General features: G+C 41.6%; 1 protein-coding gene across 1 annotated transcript in view; it reads right to left on the bottom strand.

Annotated features, from left to right (window-relative positions):
* The window catches only part of IL15 (interleukin 15), a 99,161-nt gene that overhangs the window by 50,560 nt on the left and 27,507 nt on the right, over positions 1-21,094 (bottom strand). Inside the window, exon 2 of the mRNA XM_048847035.2 lies at positions 9,671-9,800. Coding sequence (XP_048702992.1) covers positions 9,671-9,733 — 63 coding nt within the window. The 5' untranslated portion in view covers positions 9,734-9,800. The remainder of the gene's footprint in view (positions 1-9,670; positions 9,801-21,094) is intronic.

The following is a 21,094-nucleotide window of genomic DNA, read 5'->3' as shown; positions in this document are numbered from 1 at the left end:
AAGCTGGCCAACCCCGAATATTACTAGGCTGTAGCCAATCGGGCATAGAGAGACTGACATTTGGGGCCATTGTCTTGCATGTATGTTGCACTGGGTTGTAAAGCTGGGTAATGCTCAGGAGGTTATTGGTGGCTTTGTGTTCATGGGGTTCCCAAACTGTATTGGAGCAATTAATGAGATCCAGGTGCCTATTGTTTGCCCCCACACTAGGGCTTGGAGCTTATAAACAAGAAGGGGTATTCCTCCCCTGGTGCTCCAAGGCCTGGTTGGCCACCATGGCAGGTTCACAAACAAATTCAGGGAGGTCCACAATGCTAGGATCTTTCTGAACTCATATGTATTTACCTTAATTAATAAAGGAGACTTTGTCCCCAGGATCACTATGGACATTAATGGTGTGGAGATTGTGCCAGTGATCCTACGAGACCCAGTTTATCCTCTGCTTCCCTGATTAATGAAGCCGTTCACAGGGCATTTGGACAGAGGGAAGGAACAGTTTAAAGATCGACTGAGTAGTTGCACAATGGCAGTGAAATGTGCATTTGGTCACCTGAAAGGCAGGTAGGGCTGTTTATGGACTAGGTTGGAAGAAGAGCTCACCTAAGATTATAGCTGTATGTTCTATGTTGCACAACATTTGTGAGAGTCACGGAGAAAGCTTTAATGAAGTGTGGGAGGCTGAGATGCAGAGACTTGCTCAGTTTGAGCAGTCAGCAAGGTGTCTACTAGAAAATGGAACCAGCCAGGCCAATACTGTCAGGAATGCCTGTTGCTCTTATTTTGAGTCTGAGGCCTGAAAATGCGAAGCAGAACATCCAGCTGCTATCCCGGGTGGTGGAGGTGGGGGATAGGTTGTGAGCACTGCAGTCTCTTTGTAAAAACCTGTGACATGTAAAGTTCACAGGTTTTCTGTGTACCACACATTGCAGATTTTTTTATGAATTAATTGTAATGGTTATTATTAAGCAACAATTTCTTATATAACAGCTAGTAATAAACCTTTAATTAAAACAAAAATGAAACACAGCTTTAAAGTGAAACAGTGCAGTGGAGGGCAGCACACAACAAAGGGGGGCTCCAAGTCACAGGTGATTATACATCTTGCCGTCTGTCTCTTCTTGCTCATCTGTCTTTTGGTGTTGAGTGTCAGGGCTCAAAATTATCAGGGGCATTAGATGACTCAAAAGAGCCGGGCTCCCAAATGCAATTATTCTTGCTGCCCTGAGCGGGGCCTTGGCCTCTGGGAGCATGGCTGTGGGAGCACAGTGGGAAACATATACTGGTGTTCCCAGTAACCTGTATTGTCCAGGAGCTGCAAAACATGGCTAGGTCCTGGTTGAGAGCACTAGATTGTCATTGTGCCCACAAATATGTGCTTCAGCAGAGCATTCTGATTCTGTACTGCCTCCAGGAGTGGCCTCTGCATTATCTCCCTGTCTTTCTCTAGTGTCTTTTGCCATGGCAATGCTGTCTCTGGCCAATTCATGTTTTCTCTGGGTAGCATCCTGTCTTTTTTCATCTCCAACTTCAAAAACAACCTCCAGCTCTCTGTAGTTTTCCATTGTTTCTGAGGAGTCTGCAATGAGGTCTGAGAACATTTCATCCTGAGTTCTCTATTTCTTCCCCCCTCAAATTAGTCCACCACACAGCTGTTTGACAAAGGCTCTGTCCTTGACGGTCTGGCCACTACAGGTGCCATGACCGGAGGAGTAGGGGAAAAAACCAAGCAGTTATTGCTTCTATTCCAAAGAGGCTCTGATAGCATTTTTAACATGTATTTCTGATTTGCCCTCCCTGAGATTCTTCCCAGTCTTGGGGGAGACCTCAGAGATGGTAAATTGTGTGTGCATGTGGAGGTCTAGATTAGGATTGCCAACCCTCCAGGATTGTTCTGGAGTCTCCAGAAATTAAAGATTAATCATCATGTGATGAAATCTCCAGGAATTCATCTAACCAAAGTTGGCAACCCTAGTCTAGACTGGGATTTCGGGGCATGCAGTGTATACTGTTTAGTTGTGTTTTGGAGGCAGTGGAGGATTGGGAATTATGTTCCCAGCTTGGATTTTCAGTTTAGGCTGTGCCTTGGAGGAGCTTGTGTGGTGCTGGAGAGCTTAGCATGGGGTGGGAGGTCTCTGCGGGCAAGCTGGATACTAAACCTCTATCCATTCCCTTTAGACTGCCCTGACTCTCCAGGATGTTAAGGCACATGACCAGGTGGCAGAGAATGGCCTTTCTCAAAAAGGCAAAGGGCAGTGAGGTATGCTATGAAGTTACTGACCCGGATGGTGCCACCAGAAGTGCTGAAGGATCGAAAGGGAATTGTGAGCTGTGTTGGGGGTGGTGACCGAGCAGCTATACTACAGAATGTCTGGACCCTAAGCAATTTCTCACTCTGAGATTCTCCCCTGCAGATGTGCTGAGAAAAATCAATTTGGTTCTGCACTAGTTATCTGAAGCCTTAACTGCTCCCAGTCTTTTTCTGTATAAGCCTGTGAAAAGTGAATAAGAGCTGTATTGCTATGCTATCCCTCCGGTAAACTATTTTTCTTGTACAAATCTTTGTTACAGGGCCTAGATACCTATGACATTATGGGGTACAACCCAGACCAGTGAGGGGCTGTGTCACCCCTGCCCTGCACATTTGGGTGCCTCACAATGTTCTGCTGCTGTAACTCCCATGTGGGTCCCTCACAAACAGCATGCTGTTACTGCCTTGAGTGTTTGTGTATAGCTGTAGCCTGTCAGCCATACATCAGTCACTCTCTGGCTTCCACCGGCCTGGGTTTCCACTTGCAGGATGACCCCAACACACTCCCAGTCCTGGTTTTTTTCCCAAAATGTGTGCTCTGCACTGTCCAGTCCTCTCCTAGACAGTCCAGCTATAATAGGTCTGTTGCCCCTGTAGAGGGATCAATATACAACAGTTTGTCACCCTACATGGAGTTACCCACACAGTTCACAACAGGGGATTAGTTTTGATTAAAGAATAAAAGAAGTTTATTTAACTACAAGGAGATAGGTTTTAAGGGAGTACAAGTATAAGGCATTAAAGTCAGAAATGGTTACAGGAGAAATAAAGATAAAATACATCTTAGTATTAAAACTTAAACTAGACTTGGTTCAATTTGAAGTCCCTTACCATATGTTCCCAGAAACATTGCTGACCAAATTCTCAGGCCAGGATCTGCTCCCAACATCCAAAGTCTGTATTGTATGTGTGCAATTGATTATTCCTTCCTCAGTGTAGGACTCACATTTGTCCTCAGTGAATTTCATCCCATTTCTCCAGTTTGTCAAGATAATTTTGAATTCTAAACTGAGGCTTTTAGAATGTAACCTGGATGTATATATGATTAATGGTGACAAAAATTATAACCTAATACTGGAAGAGAAGTGTTCTCTAAATAAGGTGGAATGGTTGGATAGCCTTACTCAGATTGCATCCCTGGTGAGAGTAATTTAGTCCTATACAAAAAAAAAAACAAACTACATTAAAATAGAATTAAGACTCAGAGTATGTATTAGTAATTTAAGAGTAAAAACATTAGAGAGAGATTGCAGTTAACCTAAAACCAAGAGATACACAATTTAACTCTGCCCTATATTGATACCGTGCAATAGCCATATGATTATGATTGCGGCATTTTGTGTCTGGGGTCCCAGATTAGGTTGAACTGACTTTTAAAAAGAAAAGGAGTACTTGTGGCACCTTAGAGACTAACCAATTTATTTGAGCATGAGCTTTCGTGAGCTACAGCTCACTTCATCGGATGCATACCGTGGAAACTGCAGAAGACATTATATACACACAGAGACCATGAAACAATACCTCCTCCCACCCCACTGTCCTGCTGGTAATAGCTTATCTAAAGTGATCATCAAGTTGGGCCATTTCCAGCACAAATCCAGGTTTTCTCACCCTCTGCCCGCCCATACACAAACTCACTCTCCTGCTGGTAATACCCCATCCAAAGTGACCACAGAAAATGGCCCACCTTGATTATCACACACACTGTGAAGAGAGTGGTCACTTTGGATGGGCTATTACCAGCAGGAGAGTAAGTTTGTGTGGGGGGGGGGGGGCGGAGGGTGAGAAAACCTGGATTTGTGCTGGAAATGGCCCAACTTGATGATCACTTTAGATAAGCTATTACCAGAAGGACAGTGGGGTGGGAGGAGGTATTGTTTCATGGTCTCTGTGTGTATATAATGTCTTTTTCAGTTTCCACGGTATGCATCCGATGAAGTGAGCTGTAGCTCACGAAAGCTCATGCTCAAATAAATTGGTTAGTCTCTAAGGTGCCACAAGTACTCCTTTTCTTTTTGCGACGACAGACTAACACGGCTGTTACTCTGAAACCTGACTTTTAAAAACACATTAGCTGTTTCCATTTGTTTCCCATCATGGTATCACTGTAGGGCAGAATCAAGATTATGTGAATACTTTAACGTGCATTTCCTGACATATTTGGATTTCTGTTATGTGTAATCTTAACTCTGCATTTATAATGCCTACTCTTGAGTTAATTACAACATTCTTGTAATGAGTTTTACCTTTAAAATTATTGATACTTGCTTTCAACCTTAATTCCATTTTAACTCAGTTTTTGGTCTGGGGAGTTCCTTGGTTTGCTGCAGCTTATTAAAATTTTACACTGTAATACTAAACAAGAAACCCAAAGAGAAACCACAATGCTATATTTCTAATGGTTTGAAATATGTAGTATCAACCTTAAATATATTATTTAATATTTTTAACTTTTAAGGACAAAATGCACCAGAGTAAAACAGTCAGAGCTTACTGGCCAGTTAAGCTGGATATACAGCTGCTTTGCATCTTCAAAGCAGTGCAAGGCAACTGTAGTGTAGTGGTTAATCTGGCCTTTAATTTGCAATTGATTTTTTGGTTTAGAGGGTGATATTACAGAGACTGAAACTGTGTGAAAGGAAGGACAATGATTAGCCAAATCTCAAGCTCCCACTTTAAGGGCTCCCCCAACCCCCAATGCTTCTGGTCAGTTTCCCCAGCAGTGCTGTCTTGGTGCATAGCAAAGCTGAGGCAGAAGAGTCATGAGGAGTCGTCTTTCAAGCACAGATGCTCAAGTTAGTATGCAGCTACAGAACTGTTAAAGAGCAGTGACAGCTGGGCCAAGTAAACTGTACGGTCTCCCTCATATCTTTGAGCCATTACAACCACTAGAATTGTTGCATGAAAACTAGCTGTAGAGAAAGAACGGGGTTTAGTTACTTCTGATATCACAGTAGCCCCTCTTATGTGTTACCTGAGCTGTTGAACTGACCCTGCCTGTAGCTTATAATAAGTAGATACAAAAATAGTTAATAATGTAAACTTTAATTATACCTTAATCTCTTTAAATATAACCTACACATGAAACTTTAATCAATTTTAACTATCAGGAATGTTTGAAGATTCTGTTTTATTCTATTATTGCTATCATTTGAGACCAAGAAAACCCTGATGCAGATGATAAATTTCTTTAAGAACCCAGTGTTTAATTAAGTTTAACTCTAACTAACTGTCAGATTTATATAACAACATTCCAGAATTGTCACTCCGTATGTCACTCTGTTGAGTCAGGGTGAAGCAATGGAAACAGCTACACGCATGTTCAGAGCTATTTTTATTTAAAATATCACCATGTTTATTCATCACCAAGATTTGCGGTCTGCTACTGTCCAATTTTTAAGTACTCAGACATTTTTGGTTTTTTTTACACTGTATGAATTACACCTGTACAACAGCATGGGCTTTCACCTTATTTACTTATAAAATCTTGAAAATTCATTCATTCTTTAGCTCAAAGAGAAAGTACTGTAAGTTTGGAGAGGTTACAGAATATTTTCCATATGTAACAAAGATGTGAATCGCAACTTTAAGTGTGAAACGGAACTCAGCCTGAAGTGTAGTGTCACAACCAGGGCCGCCATAATTAAATGTAGCATATTTTCAAAACATTGTTTAAAAAAAAGTTGATACCATTTATAAATTATATTCCGAGAGTGGAATTAAAATGTGAAAGTAATAAGTTTTGGGGGGCAGGGAGCGTGTTTCTGTTGTGTGTTAGTAAAACTGAATCCTCATCTCTGCAGCACATAAACCCTATCACACTACAAATAACATAAGACTAATGTAGAATATGACAATATTTGTTAGCCTGTTTTTAAAGGTTTTGGGTGATTTTAATGGGACTTGCACTCCTAAGTCACTTAATTGCTTTTGAAAATTCCATCCTTCATCATAAAAGGGACAATTTACTTCAAATATTTTTGTCTGATTTGTGGGATTAGCTAGGGATTAATGCCAATAGCAGCTATGTTAGAACTGTATATCTATTTTTAAATGGACTTAACATTTTAAATAAGAAAGAAAAGAGAATCAATAACCCACAACCAGACAGGCTGATTATTTGTCAGCAGCCTGACACAGCCCTTTATCTCATTCTCCATTTAATGCTAGGTCTAATACGTAGCAACTATGTTCTTAATTACATAGATAAGCACCTTCTAAGCAGTGAGAGGGTCCAGACTGTTTAAAGAAACCACACCAAACAAGCACACAGAGGGAAAACATCTGAAATAGTGAGAACCACTGTGGGGATATGCAATTATAGAATGAATGTGTGCAAAATTGTATGTCCAGATTTCTCAGACGGGTGCAAATCTCTAAAGGGCACAAGATATCATTTCATTTAAACAAATTCCAGGCTGCAGCAAAGGTGGGTATATATTTTGTGAATAATCAATAATTTCTAGCAAGTGATTAAGTATATTCTATGTAAATAGTAGAAGAATAATAGATTGCTCAAATGGCACACAGAACAGAATTATATAAAGGATTAACATGTCCTCATTGTTACAAGATTTCTGCAAATCCAATGCTGCAATTCACTTTTTAAATGAACTGTTTGAAACAAGGAACTTTCTTATAATTAATTCTCTCTCTCTTACATCATTTTAAGAATACACTAACTTACAAAGCCAAGGGCAGAACACTATCACTCATTTACTGGATCAGCCAGACCCATTTATTTTTAAAAGTAGGACATTTGCCATTTGAATCTTGTTTGCTAATCTCTAGGACTATATTCTCCCTTCTGGATAAATGTATAACAAGTTTTTTCAAGCTTGTAGGGCTCCTACAGTTGGGTGTCATCTAAGGCAGGCAACATGTGAAACAATTCACTAACCTTTCTCTCCCATAAAAAAGTGTTAAGAAAACACCTGAGATCATAAACTTCCCTGAGAACCCAGAGATCATTTAACAGCAATCCCAGTTCCAAGGCAGCAACAATTCCAATCTCCTCTCCATAGAGCCGAGCCCACCGCAACCCAGCAGCTCTCCCCTTTTTGCTAGATAAAGAAGACCTATCAGGCTCTATATCAAACATATTTCAGCAATATACCAATTAGCGGTCTTCTGCAATCCTCACTTGTCAAACTATCAAACCCTTTTAATGGTCACAGGGCCAAAATAGGCTCTGAATTTACTCCAACCATTTCCTCCTTAACCATCATTATGATCATGTAGTCTTTGTACCGGAAGGGACAAAGGAGTGATGGTTAGGGAACAGGGGTGGGGTACAGTTGAGTTTTAGTTAACGGCGTAATAGAATCCAAAAATATTACTCTTTTATTTTCCTGGTATAGGTCAATCTGAACTACTTACTGTAAACCAAGAAATGAGTAAGGAATTATACAAAATGCTAGTCCATACCAATCAAATTAAGTTGACAATCTAATTAGCAAGACAACTGTAAATTAGGTGGAAAGTACTGTTGAGGATTAATATGACTCAGTCATATTAATTTCCATATATATATTTTGGTCATCTCCCCCTTGATTGCATTAATGTAATGATGCAATTGGAGTTCACAATATATTTCAGACAGCTTTAGAATTGTAACTATTCAGTAACACCAGAAAGTTCTCTCTTGGAAGGTTTAAAATCATCTACAGTATGTCAGAAAATTCTAGAACAAGCATAATTATGATAGTATACTAATTCGGAGTTGAAGCAAGGGTAGGAGACAGAAGGGGACATTATCTTTAATAATGTGAGAAAGGATAATGGAAGAAAGTCTCTTTTTGTGAGAAACAAAATGATCAGACTTGCAGGTTCAAAGATAAAGTCTATTAAATATATTATTTTACATTTATTTAGTTCCTTTACTCAAAAAGTCTGTGCAAGTATATCACAACCATTAATTATATTCCACAATACCTCTTAGAGGGAGGTAGGAGATATTGAAATCATCTCACCATCGAAAGGTAGCTGTCTCTGGGAAAAAATTCAACTGGTAGTGACACACAGTATTGTCACACAGCAATTTAGGGATATGAATTGAAGGAAACAGCCAAATCTTTGGTCCTTTCTCTGGCTGCTGCAAAACTGGCTTAACTGGCTCATTACTGTAGCTAAACAGGAATTTGGCCAGGACATTAAGACTAATAGTTCTACTTCTGCAACAAAGTAACATGAGATGTTGAAAACCCAAAAGCGAGTCAAGCAGGTTGTTTTATGTTGCAATAGAAAAAGTACTTTTCATAGTACTGTGCAGTTTAATAATATACTTGGTCTCTGTATCAGAACAGTCAGAGAGAAAAAAAATCAACTGCTAAATCACAAACATCCCACTATTTGCATCACTCTGATTTTCCTTGAAAGTCTCTCCCCCAAATATTGACAATGTTCAACTTTCCATAGTTTGCTTGGAAACTGTATGGCTTCAGACCATTGCTGAGAGATTTTGCACACAAAGTAATCATGATGTCTGTTATTAAGGTAGCCTAACCATTTCCATGATCCCCCTGTTTTCAATTGTTTATAACTTTGACAAATGTTAATCTTTCGGGATGAAGTCTTCCATGGTTGCAGACTGCCTTAAGTTGATTTTTTTTTGGGAGAAGAGGGAGGATTAATCAAAAACAGTGTAGCCATTTTCAAGAAAGAGGTAAATGAAAAATAGAAAGTTTTGGCTACATTAAAAAATAAAATTCCCACCATCTTTTGAACAGCTCTAGCATCTCAGTGGTTTGAAATAGGAACTTGAAGTTTGAGAAAGGAATAGTTCTGAGGTCAGCCATTCACTGTCCCCATGAAAATCCATCCAGATTTTACCAAGTTATAATCCATGTAAAATCACCACTTTTGCACATGCACAATAGAAACTGTGTCACTTCTGAAAGTTCAAACTCATACTGCGTCGTTCTGAAATAACTATACAGCACTGTAATGTCCATACAGGACACAAGCAAAATGGCAGCAGTAACTTCAGCTGCTGTTTTCCCTCCATCAAATCCCTTTGGCCTAGATGTAACTATCTTGAGGTTTATTAAATAACAAACCAGCAAATGAGAAAGAAATAAAACTGATACTAGACGTTGCTGTGCTAAATAAAGAACATTAATAACAATTTAATAAACTACGAACCTTCAGCATTCTTTGAATCATTCTGGTAAGAATGGGTAATAGGGAGTGAAAAAACACAAGAGAACCAATTCTGTCATCTAAAAAATTAGGGTTAATTTAAAGTTTTAAATATCATAACAGTTTTGAGCATCATAAAAGTATAGGGTTGGAATTGTTGAATTATTTTACACCCTTTGGAACATAAAATATTCTTAAACCTTGGTAACAAATGTGACTTACCTGAGTCCCTAGCCAGTGCCATGCTCCAACAGAGTTCCATGGTGGCCATGCCATCACCAGCATGGTGCCTACTGGGACATCACTCAAATCAGAAGCAGATTAGCTACATCAGAAAAGTTCTTTTGAGGACCTAGAGGTGAAAAAAACCCAGTAGGTTTAATGCTGGGCTGAAAGGCATTCAGAACATTACAACTATTGGGGGCATTCAGTTGCTGAAATTTTGTAATTTATCTTTGCAAGTCATCTTTAAATCTTCTAAACGTTAGAAAAACAAGACATGGACTTTTAAAAGATTGCATTTATCTGTTCAGTGCCGGAGACCCATCTTGCTTCTGTCATCTTTGAATGCTGAAGTATGTTTTGGGGTTATTTTGGAAAGGGGTGTTTTGGCAGAATCACTTTTTGTGATTGATAATGACAAGTCACAAGAGAGACTGAACCTAAGTTAGAAAAGGAGCAGTACTAGTACCATTAATGTCAATACAGTTCCATGCTTGATGCAATGGCAGAAGGGTTGCCCTAACAATACTGAAACTTTGCTTTTTGTGCATGCACATGTACACACACACACACTCGCCCCCTGCACAGACAAATGTACAATGCAGATGTAGGAAAACTCTTGCTTTAATCACTACCTGAAGGGGGGTTCCAAAGAGGATGGAGCTAGGCTGTTCTCAGTCGTGGCAGATGACAGAACAAGAAGCAATGGTCTCCAGTTGCAGTGGGGGAGGTCTAGGTTGGATATTAGCAAACACTGTTTCATTAGGAGGGTGGTGAAGCACTAGAAAGGGTTACCTAGGGATGTGGTGAAACCTCAATCCTTTGAAGTTTCTAAGGCCCGGCTTGACAAAGCCCTGGCTGGGATAATTTAGTTGGTGTTGGTCCTGCTTTGAGCAGGGGATTGGACTAGATGACCTCCTGAGGTCTCTTCCAACCCTATGATTCTATGAAAGAAGCTAAAAACAAAGTGAATTAAGTAATTATCATAACATGTCAGGTAGGCCAGTTCTTAAGAAGCTACCCATTGTTTTTTCCACCAGCTTTATTTAAGCAGTGCTTCTGTAGTGGGGGCAACACGACAGCTGCCCAGCCAGTATCTCCTACTATCCTGTTAACAGCCCATTCCCTTTTATATTATATTTGTCTCAGCTAAAACAATGAAAGTAAACTAGTAAATTTTGTTTCTGTTTTAGAGTCAGCTTTTGTTTTTTGCACTCATGGGTTCTGGTGCACTTGCACAAGTGTTTGGGAGAATGTTTATTTGTTTAAAAAAAATCTGTTGCCATTTTAATTTAAACAACATTTATGGAATATTTCTATTGGTCTTAAATTCTGTAAAAACCCATTTTACAAAAAGGAAAATATGGAAAACATTTCACCTGAGACCAGAACTGTAACCATGGTGGGGCAAGCAAGGCAGCCACTCAGTGCGCAAAGCCACAGGGGTGGAAAAACAGGGCCAGAAGCGATGTGTGTGTGGGGGGGGGGCAGAAGGGGGCACATGGACTGAGGTGAGTCAGGGGATGGAAGTGGCGCTCCCTCCCAAAGTCCCACCACGCAGGGCCACTCGCCCCCTAAGGGAGCATGCCCAACAGTTTGAAAACCTCTATGGGGCGGTCACATTTCCCCCATACCCTACTATTAATAGTTATGTGTCATCTCCGAATGGGGCACAAAAATTATGAAAAAAGTGGCAGGGGACACAAATAGGCTTGCTTGTCCCAGTGCTAAAATGCTTAGTTACAGCTCTGCCTGAGAGAGTCCCTTTAACTTGTACCAGCTGTTTTTTACGGGTAGGCTTAATCATAAAGTCAAAATTGTTGCGAACAGGGTGTGATGGGAAAGGCCCCCATCCCACTGACACCCAGTCTAACAAGCATCCCTGCACTGAGGCAGTGTCAATTAGGCACACCTGCAGAGCATGCTGCACCTGGAGAAGGGGAGCTTACTAAATTGAAACTGGTCAAAGAGGAGTAGGGGAAGTTTGCCCAACCTACCACAAGGGGCAGAACAACCCAGTCCAGTAATTCACCACTTTCTTTCTATGGCCTGAGGCCCAGATAGCATAGTTTTCCCATGTACTTTTTGAGAAGAACTTTTTCTGTTGGCTGGATGTGTTACAACCAAAAGCAAATAACAATCCAATGTCTTAATAAATCTTTCTTAACCATAATATTTATGAAAACAAAGTACCCAATACTCTGAGACCTAAAGCTTTCTGTAAAATAAATATTTATATAATTAATACTTGTATTTTATTTTCAATATTAATAGCTACAACAAATCTAGCAAACAAATTACTATATAATACCATTACATCACACACCAAAATACTGATTAAAACACTTTACCAGTTGTAACAATGCTGTCTTTGGTGGGACACTTCTGAGAGTATCAATTCAGGATAAATTGCTTAGAGCAGGGCAGTCACAACCCAAAGCTAGGTATCACCTAGTGGGGGTTCTCCACTAAGACACACCAAACCAGACGGACAGAGAGGACTTTGGTTTTACCCCACTGGCTAACCATAAGTTACACAAAAAATTCCCTTAGACACTCCAGTTTCCCAGTATCACCACCAGTGCCACTCGTTATGGGGACGAATGGTTATGAAAACCAATACCCCACTAAAAGAAAAAAAAAGGTTCTCCCGATCACAAAAGACCACGCCCCAGACCCAGGTCAATATACCAGTCAGATCTGACCCACAAATCACGCTGTTGTCAATCCTTCAGAGTCTAAAATCTAAAGGTTTATTCATAAAAAGAAAGAAATATAGATGAGAGTTAAAATTGGCTAACTGGAATCAATTACATGCAGTAATGGCAAAGTTCTTGGTTCAGACTTGTAGCAAGGCTCTGGAGTACATCCACAGCTGGGATGGAACATTCAGTCCTTTATTCAGAGCTTCAGTTTGTAGCAAGGTTCCTCCCAACGTTAGAAGCAGGACTGAAGACAAGATGGACGGGTTTTCATGGCCTTTTATATTCTCTGCCTGTGGAAGGACATCCCTTGTTCTTACTGTGGAAAATCACAGCAGCAAGATGGAGTCTGAAGTCACATGGGCAAATCACATGTCCACACATGATTCAGTTTGCAGGCCGACGCCATTGTTTTCATGTTAGTTTGAATGTTCCCAGGAAAGCTCAGATGTGGATTGGCGTGTCCCAAAGTTCATTGTCAGTTAAATGTTTCTTGATTGGGCACTTACTGAGAATAGTCCTTTCTCACTAAGCTGACCAAATACGTCACTGAGCCTACTTAGAATCAAAACACATAGAGATACAAGTCCATAGCCAATATTCATAACTTCAACTACAAAAATGATACACATATACAGATAGCATAATCAGAACCAGCAAATCAGAACCTTTCCATAGACACCTTACATGATAACCTTTGTACAATATTTGCTGCAAATATATAACAATGATCTATACGGTCACAGTTTAAGTCAATAATGTCACACCAATGCTACTGTTTGGTTAGAATGGGAATATGATTGTGTCCCCAATGGGGCTTTTGCCATTGAATTCAATGGGAGCAGGCCCAAAGAAAGTGATGCTTAGAGTTAAAGTTGCCTACCCCTTTCTATTGTAAGATCCTGTTGTCCTTTGCTTATAACTTGGCCAAACTTTAACCATTTGGACTGAAAATTTCCATGCTGAGTGACTGCCTCAGGCTGACTGATTTTTTTAAGTTCCATCAAAAATGGTTCAAGCATTTCCAAGAACAAAATTAGGGGAAAATGCATAGTTTGGCTAATTTTAAATTCTTACAGTGATTTCACTGAAAAGCTGTAGAAGCCCATGTTTCTGAGCAAGGATTTGAAATTTGACTGCATGGAAAATTTGGCAAAGTTGTAAGCCTTTAAAAATCTTAATTTGCATATGCTCAGTAGCGGTTTGTTGGAGCTTGCTACCTAAATTCTCCAAAGATTCCATCCAGAGTTCCAAGGCAGAGTGAGGCTTTCCCCGCAATTGTTTCTTCTGGAAGTTAGGGGTGCTGTGGTGACAGGCACGGGAACTCAGAGAAAGGAGATTGTCTCTCCTGTGCTCTCGCTGAACCCCTTGCTGGCACACAACCAGCATGAAGGAGAAGGACCTGAATATTGAGAGATGAATGTAGGAACTGGGCAGGAGACTGAGACAGGAATTTGGGATGGGGAGGGAGAATGAGGCAGGAACTGGCAGGGGGAGGAGGGCTGGGAACAGCGGCAGGATGGATGGGATAGGAAGAGAAGGGGAGATCGGGCTTTGTGGGACAGAAACAGAAGAGTTTATAACCACAAGAGCACTTCTCCTTTCCTGCAGTTTCCCTATTCAGGGTTGGGAAAAGGCTATAAAACTCTCCAAAACTCATGACTGTACACATAGCTATCATGAAAATTGGTCTCTCTATGGTCCACTGATATCCAGTACACGTATCTTTTCTTGTGGCTGGCCAAGTCTCTGTTCCATATATCAGGATGGATTGAAATACAGTATTATACTTGTAGGGGCAAGGCTGCGGAAGATTGGCAAGGAGCTAAGTGGTGGACTGAGTATGTGACTGGATGTAAGCGGAGGATGCAGGCAGTTTCAATTAACTTTGTCCGACAGACCCTGCCAAAAAGATATTGTAGCATAGCTCAGCATATTTTTGCCTGTAAATAAGTTAGTGTATGTAATAAGCATAAATCAGACATATAAGAATGTAACCAGCTGTTGACCCCATGTAACCGTGAGACAAACACGGAGAATATAGCGCCGCAGAGGACTCCCCCCGGCGGAGTCCTGCCTGGTCAGCTGTCCCGAATGGCCAGAGTCCCCTGCAGCCCCTCCGCGCGTCCTAAGGGCTCCCCGCACAGATTGGAGCGTAAGTTCTTCCTTCCTTCCTTCCATAAAGCAGTTTACTATTCTTAGGCCAGAGTGTCCTCCTTTCGCTGGTATCTCCCCACCCTGGCCCCGGCCCTCGCGGGCACTCGCACAATACTCTATATTTAACTTTACTGGCATCTTTTTAATCACAGACAACTGGGGGTCAACTCCTGCCATTTGCACCAAGCAGCTTTGGTATGATGCCGGGCATCACTCAGTAAGGCGCTATTGTCAGCAACCATTGATCCTAGGTATTTAAATTCTTTCACTCTTCTAAGTTCTCTGCCTGTAATATCCTTTATTGTGGGTCTGCTCCCTCAGTTATGAAAGCCTCAGTCCTATCAACATTCACTCTAAGTCCCACCTGCTCAAAACTGTGTTGCCACCGTTCAAATTTCGTTTGCAGGGTCTCACAGTTTTACACACACATCACTCAATCACCAGTGAGCAGCATATTCCAAGGCGGCTCTCTCAGGATAATCTCATTCGTTACATCCATAACAACCACAAACAAACAAGGCTGTAGCTCCATTCAGGTTTGCCAACGGTAGCCACTCCATCACACATGTCCTGGACAAAATGGACACAGGCTTCTGGCACACCTCTCCGTCACAAAACTCCACCAAATGACTTCTCTTGGTGCGTGATGGTACACCTTCTCCAAGCCCACAAGACCATACTCCATTGCTGCCTCTTTCCTCTGAGCTTCTCCATGAGGATTCATAGACCAAATATGGCATCAAATGTACTCCTTCCCAGCCTAAATCCATACAGACCCTTCCAAATTTCAATTGTTCCATGCAGACGCTTTTCAATAATCTTCTCCTATGCTTTTACCGTGTTGGATGTCAGCTTAATTGCGTGATAATTAGCACACAGTGTAATATCTTCTTTGTGTTTAAAAATAGTCACCACAAAGCTTTTATGCCATTCATCTGGCGTTTTCTTTCTTAAGAATGTCACTGAAGAGACTTGTAAAATACTTGACACCTTCCTTTCCCAATGACTTCAACAAACCCATTGGTACTTCATCACGCCCAAGTGCTTTCTCCTTTTCCATTTTCCTCAGTCCTTCTACAGCCTCTTCTTCCTGTATGCAATCTATCCTGGCCCAGTTCATTTTACATATTCTTAATTCCTCCTTTGGATTCTCCTCACTCATTCAAATGATCACTCCAGACTTGGCTGAGTCACCATTCATTCGCAATAGTCTATGTTCATTTCTAATATGAGAAAACTCATTTACACCCTGCATCGTTTTTGCTCTTGCCTTAGCAAGTTTGTAGCTGGTCTTTTCTCCCTCCCAGTCAGTTATATAGCTCATCACATGCCAAATTTTTAGCTTAGCAGCACTTCTTTTGGCCTCCTTTTTTGCTTCCATGGATGCCATCTTATCACTGCTGAAACCACTGGACTGCAATTTTAATGGTTACCTTTTTCTTCTCAACAGATTCTTTAACTTTCATTTATTTCTTTTTTAAAACACCCATCCAAGCAGGCTGAGGTCTGGTGGATGGCAACAATCAGGTGCAGCCTTCAGATTCGTAGGGAACAAGAATTCCCAGCTCTTGCAACCTCTTTCTGAGCTGTGGGAGGGGAAGAGAAGATCCTTAACTCCTATTGCTCCTTCCAGGAAGGAATTAATAATTATTGTGGCTTCTAAGGGAGAGACATGCAGCCAACACTGGTGCACTGGCCAAGGCTATAAAACCAGCTCTGCAGCTTGAAGAAGTTACCAGCTCACTGAGCTCGTGCTCAATTTCTCATCATGTTAAATAAAGAATAGGCTAATTAGTATGACATTATTTGAGATACAAAACAGACGTACAAACAGATGTACAAAACAAAAAAAAGGGCCAGAGACACTGTCATTATTCCCCCACTCAAAACTACTCTTCCACGGGTGTGTTGCTTTCAGAAACACCCACAAACTCTTCACCTATATCATCATATTTTGCAAATGTATAGTTTGTTGAAAACATTGGCTTAACAACACCATAGACTGAAGTTCTTTCTCTAGCAGTCAGAGAATGGGCAGCAGCTATACAATCTTCCCCACACTGCCCCCACGAATGTGCCTCAACTCTAGCGCAAACAAAACCCATATGGGAGGGAATTACCATGCTTACTCAGTTCTTGGCCTCTCTGCTGAGACTGCAGCAAGGGGGAAGTTAGTGCCATTTGTTGTTGTTTATGATGCTCAAAAATGGATGGCAACCACCAAACTCACTTTAAATATATTATAATGCCTAGAAATGAATCTAGAAAATTATTTTAAACGGTAAATACCAATCCAAGTTTTTTTTTATTTAAGCATCTTTCTGTAGAAAATAAAAAAATAAAATTGTTAAATGTATAAGCCAACTTTGTCATTTACAGGTATTTTTACAATGCAGTCTTTTTAAATCATTCTTCATCTGAAAAAATCAGCCATTCATTGCTAAACAATTTTCCAGCATTGCCAGTACAGATAGCTGTTAAACTATTACACTGTTGATTGTGATTTATAAGGCCCATAACGATAACAATCTCTAAGTGATCACCCTGTGCTGCCATTGAAATCATACCTAATCTGTTGTAGCATGACATACCATATAATGATTCGCAATGACGCACATATCTTATTACCACCTGCTGGTAATAACCTATCAGACAGGGTGACAGTTTAATTATACAGTACCTCTCCTGCTGCCAAATGACTGACTTCCAAATATTATTGCTGCTTTTCACCAACTTCTTAATGAAAAAAAAAATACTTAAGCTTTATCGTCTCATCCCCCTGATTTTACACTGGCACTTTACTTAATGACCGGAAGACTGAGACTTCAGCAAATGGTTTAAATGTAGTATAAGCTACAGTCTGAATGGGCTCTGCCATCTATTGATGAACTGGGGGAAAAGACCTCTAGACCAGACCATATTTGCACAGACACACCTTCTTTGCCTAGATGATCAGCAGGCAGTCCTACTTTGCGGAAGTGATCAACTTTGGCAGGTTTGGGGTTAAAATTCACCTTAGTGTTGGATGAAGGGATAATAAAATGTTATCCTTACTGTATGACTAAAGGGCAGCTGAACTGAATTTAATATGCCCTAATGGGGAGGGGTCCATCTAATGTTAACCTCACTCACCAAGTGATTGGGGGCAGGGGTGGAAGTGATGCCAAATCCAAGTGAAAGGAACGAGTGGGGATAGGTGTTCCTACCTGGTGCTGTAGACTCTGCTAAAGGAGTTCTAGATGCTATTTGATTCTCCTCTTCCAGTGTTTAAAGACAGAGCTGATCTGACTCAACTGAGAGGCCTTATTTCTTCTCAGTGACCACTAGAACTGAAATCATTGATGAGCTAGCCTCGGAGGCTGGTTTGGGGATGGTGTCCGGTTGAAAAGCAATGCGGAGGAAGAAACACTGAGGTTCCCCACTAGCAGGCAAATCACTAAGAATGGGGCTAAGCGGTGGAGCTTCAGCTCACGGCACCGCAGCTAAAGGCAACAGCAAGCGAAGACAGCAGCAAGACCAGTGGGCAGCAACGGTGGTAGAGGCAGTAGCAGCAACAGAAGTGGCAGCATCATGAGCAGGCAGTGGCAGAGGGGCCAGTGATGCCAGGGGGCAGCAAGAGCAGCAGAGGCAACAGCAGCAAAGCAGCGGCAGTGGTACAGGCATTCTGGGCCTTCGCTGACCTCGGGCAACCAACCGTAAGTGAGTTGCAGTGCAGGGGAAATAGAGGAGCGGGATGTTAAAGGGACTTTCATCCATCAGACTTTCACTTAGCAAGGGCAGAAACTGAGGCAAAGGATGACTGCCCAAGATACCGTGGGGTTGGTGTTTCCTTATTGTTTGCTTCCTTATGAATTGCCATGCTGGTGTTTTCCCAAGTTAACGCACGGCACCCTCACCTTTTAATAAGTTTACTTTTGTGGTACATAGATTTAGTGCTTGTGAGTGGGGAAGTATTGCCTCTTAGAGGCACCTGGGCTGGTGGCTAGCTTTCCCAGATTTCAGGGTGGGGTCTCAAGCTGGTTCTAGATGGTTCTGAACCCCTAGGTATTGAATTCGACACTTTTTGCTGCCACCACCGCCTGGCAGAAGGGTTATAGCAGAAACATTTGTGGAGCCCTCACTGTTTAGATGCACATGTCTACAGTGTGAAAGGGCCAAGCCTACCCCTACAATCCTTGACTGATTGGTGGCCAGACAGAAAAGAGAGATGGCCCCAGAGCCCTGGTTGATTAGAGGATGGGGAGGAAATCCCACCTTTGACTTCCTGTTGCCAGACTACCTCTCACTGGGGAAGTCAGTAATGCCATGGCATAGAGGGAGCTCTGCCCTCCCCAAGTGGGGAGAGGCCACCTTGGTGGCTCTGGGCCAATGGGCTGGCACAGGGATGGGGGTGAAGAGAGCTTAGGTGGAAGCACATGCTGTTGCTGCTGCTTCTAGGAGACCTAAATACAGCCTGAATCTAGGGTTAGAGGATCGGCTTCAGAAGCAGGCTAGGAGAATGGCCCAGTCACTGCAGTCCTGACCAGCACAGTGATCATGGGGATGGACAACAGGCAACACAGCTAGATACATGAGGTTCTGGAAATAACCTGGAAACTTTCAGAACAAAACTAGGCTTTTTTCCCCATTTCTTCCAGAGGCTTGGTGTGGAAAAATTGAGGGGAAATTGAAAAAAACTTTGTGAAATATTCTTTTTGCCAGAAGCTGGGAATGGGTGACAGGGGATGGATCACTTGATGATTACCTGTTCTGTTCCTTCCCTCTGAAGCACCTGGCATTGGCCACTGTCGGAGGATAGGATACTGGGCTAGATGGACCTTTGGTCTGACCTCGTATGGCTGTTCTTATATTTCCTCTCAGCATGACCAGTGACAGAATTTTAGAGTAATGTTTAAAATGATAATGTAATTGCTACACTTGAGTCCTTCAAAATGTTTTTAATAACTAATATTTCAAATGAAGTTTATTTCAAAACTTACATTATTAGGCAATTGTAATTCCTATATACTAGTAGGCCTATATACCATATATATCTATGTAACCCTCAGTCAGTAGAGAGAAATGCCATTTTAACTAGAGAACAGGACTGAGTTCAGGGGCCCTTCCTTGTGGCTTGCCACCTGTCTGCCTCCCTTGATTTCTGTCCTGGAAGTGGTGTTTGGTGTGGAGACAATGTGAGAAGATTGGGACAAGCAGCTGCTACCCTGAAACTGCTATCCTCTTGACTAGCCCTGGGGAGCAGCCCATTCATCCAACCGACCTTCTCTCCGCAGTGGCCTGACAGGTTGACACCCTCAACCTGGCAGGGGAACCATTTTCTGCCTGCTTGCTTGTGCAGAGCCACTGGGGCAGATAAAAAGAGTCAGGGAGAAACTTGAGGGGCTGGAATGAATCCTGCTCTGAATCCTGACCCAGAGGTCCACAGGAGGAATCAACAGCCCTGGCGAGGAGGAGCTCTTGGTTTTTTAGTTTTTGGTTTGTCTTCCTCAGAAAAGATGGTGTGACATCTTCTAACATATGGAAGTATTTCCACACTGAAAGTCATTCAGACAAAAAAGGACTTGTATTTTGCAAATACTGCCAAATGAAATATGCATTTCCAAATGCTACCAGGATGACCAAACACATTTTTGAATGTCTGAAACGTCCTACAGACATTAAACTATCTTTCATGAGTGGAAATGAAGGTCAAAGGAGACAAGCATAAAGTAGATGACACTGAGAGTAGTTGCACTTGCAACAAATGTTTGTGATCCTGCTTCTGTGACATCATCATCTGGAAGTATTGTTCACTCAAGTTCAAACATCAGGAAAACAATAGGCATTTTAACCAGTCATATCCAAAAAACTCCCCAAAATGACTTCATTTATAGACAAGATGACATCTGAATATCAACAAAAAATTGACCAAGTTCTCACAAGAGCAATATTGGCTTCTGGTACTCCATTATCAGTCACTGAAAACAATTATTGGCAGGCAGCATTTAAACCATTAAGACCAATTACCCATTAGACAGTCTTTGAGCAAGCCTTTTCTACAGTCATAATCTGAACGTGTAATACAAACTGTGCCAGAAAAAATTAATGGAGTTCTTTGTCTAGCAGTACTTACAAATGGGTGCACAAATGTCTGGGAGGGAGGAATTATAACCTTTGTGATAACACCTCAACCAGTTTTTTACAAGAGCATTGAAACAGGAGTGAACAGTAGTATATACTGTAACACTCTGTACCTCGGGGGAACACCCTGCACCCCCATGTTTATCCTTATGATTGTGTGGTATCCAATGCAAAGTTTGTCATGTCCAGGTGTCTTTGGAAGGCTCGCGGTGCACTGAGCATTGTTATAGTAATGTTATAGGTTGTAATTTCATGTACATAGTTATGAGGCTGAAAATGTGTCCTCGGGGTTTAAAACAAACCCAGGAAAAACTCTCCAGGAGCAGAGGGGCAGTTCACACCTCATCAGGGCATGTATGGGACAAACCCAGCCCAGCCTCACAAGAACAAAGGACACTGGCCTAGGCAGCAACAGAGGATCTGTTGGACTCTGGAATGAGTCACC

Source organism: Caretta caretta, chromosome 4 (assembly GCF_965140235.1).
Source record: "Caretta caretta isolate rCarCar2 chromosome 4, rCarCar1.hap1, whole genome shotgun sequence".
Lineage (NCBI taxonomy): Eukaryota > Metazoa > Chordata > Testudines > Cheloniidae > Caretta > Caretta caretta.
Note: the sequence above shows the minus strand (reverse complement) of the source record. Positions and strands in the feature narration are given on the sequence as shown.